The sequence below is a fragment of the Palaemon carinicauda genome, chromosome 14 (assembly GCF_036898095.1).
Source record: "Palaemon carinicauda isolate YSFRI2023 chromosome 14, ASM3689809v2, whole genome shotgun sequence".
Lineage (NCBI taxonomy): Eukaryota > Metazoa > Arthropoda > Malacostraca > Decapoda > Palaemonidae > Palaemon > Palaemon carinicauda.
The window spans coordinates 48,888,223-48,896,350 of record NC_090738.1 but is presented as its reverse complement, the minus strand read 5'-3'; the positions used below and the strand labels follow the sequence as shown (position 1 = coordinate 48,896,350).

The following is an 8,128-nucleotide window of genomic DNA, read 5'->3' as shown; positions in this document are numbered from 1 at the left end:
ATATATATATATATTATATATACATATATATATACATATATATATATATATATATATACATATATATATATATATATATATATATATGTTACAGTCAACATGCGTAATCAGTCATTATGCGCAATGACAAACTTTTAGTCATTTCACGTAATGGCTGTGACCCCTTAGCCGTTATGCGTAATGGCTAAAATTTTTAGTCATTTCACGTAATGGCTGAAATTAAGGCCTCTGTATTACACTAGTTGCCTGACAAGGTTTCAGTCAACACGCGTAATGCTTCAAATTATGTTTAAATTCTCGAATCGCTAGTTATACACCAGATTAGGCCGGAAGTTAACAATCAAAGTACTTCTTATCCGATAACTATCTTCAATGCTCCCTCCAATGCTTCGTCTCAATCTTCAGACACTTAAGGCTTCACTCCAGACTTCTCTTCTTTTTTACCTTACCTCCCTCCTCAGTCCGCCCCCACCCCCTGCCCTCTCCAACACAGTGGTAATAACCCTCCCCCTTTTTTCTGTTTTCACCATATTATTGTAATGTTTTATTTAAATTGCTATTAATTTTTCATACTTTGATTAATGTAATCTATAATAACTTATATTTATCGTATACTATCTGTTGTTTGACTTTAAAATATAATCTGAAAATGTGAAAGCAGCTGCTGCACAAACGACTGCAAAAACTCGTCAGTACTACCTTCTTCAAAAGTAATTTAATTTTCTTTCTCCTTTGATATAAGAAAAAAACAATAAAAAATACAATTTTCCTTTAATTGCTATTACTATTTTACTGTAATTGTTTTCTATTATTTCTTTGTTCAGGTATGAAGTACTGCAATGCGGAGATGTTGAGAAATTAATCAAAAGAAGAAGCAACCCTGATGTTATCAAACGCGCGCACATTGCAACAGGCCACGGTGATCGTGACCGAATGGTGAGAGAGATTGGTAAGAAGTATGGCAACGTTACAGGCGACGCCATAGAGCTGTTTAAATCCTACTGTTATGAATGTTAAAAAGAGACAAACGTTCATGAACGAAAAGAGTCTTAGTTCGTCCTAATCTTACAAACGAATTTGCATCTCGGGCTCAAGTTGATCTTTTCGATATGCAATCAATGTCCCAGCATGCATTCAAGTGGATATTGGTGTACCAGGATCACCTCACTAAGTTTGTTATTCTCAGAGCTTTGACTACCAAGCGCGCTGCAGAAGTTGCTCATACTTTGTTGGATATTTTTCTTTTGATTGGTGCACCCTCCATCCTACAAAGTAACAATGGCACTGAATTTACGGTTAAACTAATTACGGAATTGAAACTTTTCTGGGCGAGACTTATCATGGCACACGGTAAACCTCGTCACCCACAGAGTCAAGGCTCTGTGGAGCGTGCTAATGGAGACATTAAGGATATGTTGGTGGCTTGGATGGGCGATAACGACACCAATGACTGGTCCATTGGCATCAAGTTTGTGCAATTTCAAAAGAACTCTAGCTTTCATTCTGGAATAGGTAGGGCACCATACACAGCAATGTTGTTTGGTTGTGATGCCAAAGTGGATTTAGCTACGTCTTCATTCCCACAAGAAATCATCCAGCGCATGCAAACTGAAGATGACTTGCTGCCATCAATGCCGAGCAGCCTATTGATTTACAAGATGATTCTGCTGCTGTGACAAATGACGAAATCTTGCCTGCAGCAGCTGATGAACAAATACTACCTAGCGGTGTACCAATCCCAATTGAAGATGACCCTGTTCTTAATGAAGAAGAACATCCTGCTGCTGTGACAAATGCCTGCTGTGACAATTGACGAAGTCTTGCCTTATTCCAGAGCACCAGCGCCTGATGTGCCAATCATTTCTGTTGTTACGCCAGCAGCAGCTGATGAACAAATACTACCTAGCGGTGTACCAATCCCAATTGAATATGACCCTGTAATTACTGAAGATGAAAAATATGCAAACCTCATCGCTTCACGCATTGCAGCAACAACAGGCTGAGCGAATGGTGAAACTAAGTCGTCTAGAACTAGCCGCCGGAATGACAGGAGATAATGTCGCCATTCCAAAACCTCTTGTTAATCGAGGGCGTGGGGATCCTCGTAATATTCTAGGTGTTATTGTAGATAGAGATCAAAATGACATGTACAAAATTAGTGTAAAATCTGGAATGTTGAAAGCAAGGTTTTCACGCAATCAGTTTGATCTGTTCTCTAAAGTTGTTAAAAGAAAGTGATGTAAATTGTACACAGGAAGTATATTTACGCTAAGCTGTAACAAAATAGTCGAAATCTGTTGGCCAAGGCTTTGTTCGTTGCAATTGTGCCGGGAACAGACGTTGTGAAAGTAATCGTTGTAAGTGCTACAAAAGCAAGATAAAATGCTCTAGCCGTTGTCATAGTTGTTTGAACTCCAAAAACAAGAAAACGATAGAGAAATGAAAATGCTTCGACTTCTAACAGTTGATTTTAATAAGAAAGTGTTGTCTAAAAATAATTCCAAAATTAGATTTTTTTCTGATTTTCTTTTTGTTTGTTTGTTGTTGAATTTGAATATTGTTTGTCAAGTGTACAAAGATTGATTTTAAAAAACAAACAAAACAACATTCCTATTTCTTAATTCTTAAAATACAGTTTAGTCATTACGGGAAATGCCTGACCCTAAATCTCAGCCATTACGTGAAATGACTGAAAATTTTAGTCGTTACGCATAATAGCTAACGGTCACAGCCATTACGTGAATTGACTAAAAGTTTCAGTCATTACGCGTAATAACTGATTACGCATGTTGACTGTGACATTATATATATATATATATATATATATATATATATATATATATATATATATATATATATATATATATATATATATATATATATATATATATATATATATATATATAACATATATTATATTTATATACACACATATATAAATTATATCTATATATACATTATATATATGTATATACATATATACATTATATATACATATATATACGTGTGTATGTATGTATATACATTATATATATATATATATAATATATATATATATTCATTATATATACATACACATGTATTCATTTTATATACATATATACATTATACACACACACACACACATATATATTATATATATATATATATATATATATATATATATATATATATATATATATTCATTTTATATATATACCAATACATATATATATATACATATACATATATATATATATAATATATATATATATATATATATATATATATATATATTCATTATATATACATAAATATATACATTATATATATATACATATATACATCTACTGTACATATATATACATAGATATATGTGTATATGTATATATATATATATATATATATTCATATTTATATTTTATTTATATATTTATATATATATACATAATATATATGTATAATATATATTACATATTACATATATTTATACATACAGTATACATATATATATATATATATATATATATATATATATATATATATGTATATGTATATCTAAATATATATAATATATATACATATATATACATATATACATATATATACATATATATACATACATTGTATGTATATATATATATATATATATACTGTATATATATACTGTATATATATACATACATTGTATGTATATATATATATATATATATATATATATATATACTGTATATATATACTGTATATATATATATATATATACACTGTATATATATATATATATATATATATATACACTATATATATATATATATATATATATATATATATATATATATACTGTATATGTGTATATATATATATATATATATATATATATATATATATATATATACTGTATATGTGTATATATATATATATATATATATATATATATATATATATACTGTATATGTATATATATATATATATATATATATATATATATACTGTATATGTATATATATATATATATATATATATATATATATATACTGTATATATATATATATATATATATATATATATACTGTATATATATATATATATATATATATATATATATATATATATACACACATGTCCCATGTTGACTGATAAAGAGACATTGGAACATGGGTTTTCTTCACTTTATTTTGCAAAAGTTCGTAAGTACAACGTACACAGCTACACTCTCTCAGTTGAGAGCCTTGCCTACTCGCTTCATTGATTGATTTATAGTTTTCAGGCATCCTGACATCTAAGGTCATTGACGTCGATATTTATTCTATAAAGAAATTAATAGAATATTCAATTAAATCATAAAAGTTGAATGTCATTATAGGTTAAATAGTTTTCAGAAGACCTGCTTCTGAAATAAATCTAAAAATGCAGCTCGCATAGTAGGAAACATCATCTCCAAGAATCTTGGCAAGGATGAACCTGCCATCCTCACCTCGAACCTCAAACATATCTATTTCTTAAGTTATTATATTTGGGGCATTCGGTCAACAAATGCCTACCTGTTAAAGGTACTAAACAGTCGTCGCAATACGGGTGGTATAGGCCCTTCAGCAGAAATTCGTGTGTCAACCAAGTGTGACCAATAGGAAGACGACAAAGAGTCGTCTCCCATTTTAAGGGCATCATGTCATACCTCCAAGGATATATAACATTTGTTACTTCTCTCATTTTACTCTCATTTTACTGCCATCTAGACTATCTCAGTGCTGTTGCCATTTATTAAAAAAACTTCTTGATGTTAGGTAGGATATCATTACAGGGAATAAGATACCTTCTTGGTAGCATCAGTCATGCTGCTTTCTTAGCCAGTAAATCTGCCTTCTCATTCCCAGACACACCTATATGTGCTGGGACCAAACAAAATCGAACTGATATACCTCTTCTTCCAATAGTAAAAAGCCGTTCTAAAATCTTTAAAACTGCAGGGTTACTAGAATTAAAAACTTCTAAAGCTTGAAGAACATTCCTTGCATACCTAAAAAGAGTAAAATTACCCTCCCTTTCCAACGCTATTTTCTCAATAGCGATTAGTATGCCATACAGTTCGGCAGTAAACATGGAAGCTGTTGGAGGAAGTGCACCTCTACAATTAAAACTATTACTATGTATTCCAAATCCAACACCAGCACCAGATTCGGAGCCATCAGTATCAATAAAATTTGATCCCTTATGTTCTGCAACATGTTCCATAAAAAGAGACCTGGATTCTAACTCATTCACATTCTTCTCAACTCCAATGAAGTATTTACAAAAAGATACCTCAAGTAATTTACATGGAGGCGTTGATGATACCTTAAATGGAAGCACCGAATTCTAATAATTTCAAGACTGGGTAATAACTGTTTCACCCGAAAGCCATAAGGTTGAGGATATTTTGGGTGCAACTCAAAGTATTGATTGATTGATTGAAAGTTTTCTGGCATACTGACATCTAAGGTCATTGACGCTGATCGCATTTATTATATATGAAAAATAAAATAGAGTTCAATTAAAACCATAAAAGTTAAGAAGTCATTATAATAGACAGTTTTCAGAAGACCTGCTTCTGAAATAAATCTAAAAATGCCGCTAAGATAGCAGGACACATGTCCAAGAATCTTGGCAAGAATGAACCTGCCATCCTCACCTCGAGCCTCAGATATCTATTTCTTAAGTTATTATAATTATGGCATTCGGTTAACAAATGCCTCTCTGTTAAAGGTACTAAACAGTCGTCGCAATATGGGTGGTATTGGCCCTTCAGCAGAAATTCGTGTGTCAACCGAGTGTGATCAATATGAAGACGACAAACAGTTGCCTTCCATTTTCGGGGTATCATGTTATACCTCCAAGGTGATATGATATTCGTTACTTCCCTCATTTTATTGCCATCTAGACTATCCCAGTGCTGTTGCCATTTATTACAAACCAATTTCTTGATGTAAGGTAGGAAATCATTACAGGGAATGGGATACCTCCTTCGTAGCAACTCGGATGCAGCATTCTTCGCCAGTAAATCTTTCTTCTCGTTCCCAGACACACCTACATGTGCTGGAACCCAACAAAATTGAACTGTTATACCTCTCCGTCCAATAATGAAAAGCCATTCTAAAATCTTTAAAACTAGAGGGTTACTAGAATTAAAAACTTCTAAAGCTTGAAGAACACTCCTTGTATCACTAAAAATGGTAAAATTACCCTCCCTTTCCAAAGCTATTTTCTCAATAGCGGTCAGTATGCCATGCAATTCGGCAGTAAATATGGAAGCTGTTAGAGGAAGTACACTTCTACAATTAATATCATTATGATGTACTCCAAATACAACACCAGCATCACATTTGGAGCCATCAGTATATATAAAAGTCGATCCACTATGTTCTGCAACATGTTCCATAAAAAGACACCTGGATTCTAAGTCAGTCATATTCTTCTTAACTCCAATAAAGTTTTTACAAAAAGATACGTCAGGTAATTTCCATGGAGACGTTGATGATACCTTGAATGGACACTCTTTTAGTTCTAATTATATCCAAATTATTTAATACTTGTTTCACCCGAAACCCAAAATGTTGAGGAGATTTTGGGTGCAACTAAAAAGTAGGTTGAGTGCCTAACAAGGCTTGCAGTGTGAAAAGCTAAAGAATTATTGAGTCTTTGCAATCTAAACCAAACTGAATAATAGAGGACATTCGGTAAAGGTCTAGAGGCAACTCCCCAGCATCAACAAGGAGACTTGTGATAGGCGAGGTTCTAAACGCTCCTGTGGACATGATGTATAGAATCTAATATTTTTAACCGGGTTGGGGTGGCTGAGGAGTATATTTCGCATCCATAACTAATTTTGGAAAAAATCAAGGCCTCGTATAATTTTAAAATATTATGGCAGTCTGCCCCCAATGATGTATGGGTCAATACTTTTAAAAGAATCAGAGCCTCAAGACATTTAGCTTTTAATGCTTTTAAGTGAGAAACCCACGTAACCCTAAAATCAAATATCAACCCTAAAAATTCAGCTTCACTTGCACATGGGATCCGTTGACCTTTGATGTATATATTCAGGTCTAGATGTACTTCCCGGATACGACAGAAATGGACAATTGTAGTTTTACCTGTAGGGAACTTAAATCCATTCATATCAGCCCACTGGATAACTTTATCGATAGAGTTGTATTTTTCTCTCAACCATTGCCATTCTAGCTCCAGAAAATGATATAGAGAGATCATCCACAAATAATGTTGCGAGAACATCCTGGGGAATGACTGAAGATATCCTATTATTTGCTAGTGCAAAAAGGGTTACACTCAGCACACTACCCTGAGGAGCTCGTCCTTCCTGGCATTTACTTTCTGATGGAGTTTCCCCAACTCTCACTTGGAAAACTATGTGAAAGAAATGACTGAATAAATAGTGGTAGCTCTCCTCTTAATCTAAACTCATGGATTCTTTAAAGTATACCATATCTCCATGTGGTATCATATGCCTTTTCAAGATCAAAAAAAAAGACTGTCACATGGAGCTGTTTGGAGGCAAAGGCTTCCCAAATGGAGGAATCAAGTCATATCAGCACATCAGCCGTAGAGTGCATTTTTCTGAATCCACATTGAATGGGTGATAAAATACCCTTGTTTTCAAGGTACCACATCAATGAGTCTTACATTGACCATCTTCTCCACGATTTTGCACAAACAAGATGTCAATGCAATTGGCCTTTAATTTGCTGCTAAAAACTTGTTCTTACCAGGTTTTAAAAAGGCTAAAATAATGGCTAGTTCCCAAACACTTGGATAACTATGATCATGCCATATTCTAATAAAAATGCTTAAAATAAATAACTTTGTATTAAAAGGTGTGTTTAATCATTGCATATGGAATTCCATCGGGTTCAGGGGCTGTATCGTTACACGTAGCAAGAGCAGAATCAAATTCTCTTTCAGTAAAAGAAGAATTGTATGACTCTTCCTTTCCTGTTGCGAAATTCAAAACTTTTTCTTCAATGCTTCTATAATGGTGACCAGCAGTTGCTTCACACTTGCACGATATATTTGAAAAATGGTCAGCCAGGGCATTGCTAACTTCGGTTGCTTGTCATATACTGGCCATTTACCTTTAACACTGGTGATGGCTTTG

General features: G+C 32.8%; 1 protein-coding gene across 1 annotated transcript; it reads left to right on the top strand.

The window, feature by feature from the left end:
- The first annotated feature begins 1,109 nt into the window (after window positions 1–1,109).
- Window positions 1,110–1,676, top strand: LOC137652759 (KRAB-A domain-containing protein 2-like). The gene has a single exon (XM_068386165.1). It carries the CDS (start codon window positions 1,110–1,112, stop codon window positions 1,674–1,676), a length of 567 nt encoding a protein of 188 aa, XP_068242266.1.
- Window positions 1,677–8,128: the final 6,452 nt, after the last annotated feature.

Excerpts from the sequence above, each read along its gene's own strand:
- LOC137652759 (XM_068386165.1), top strand. The coding sequence starts at position 1,110 with ATGCAATCAATGTCCCAGCATGCATTCAAGTGGATATTGGTGTACCAG.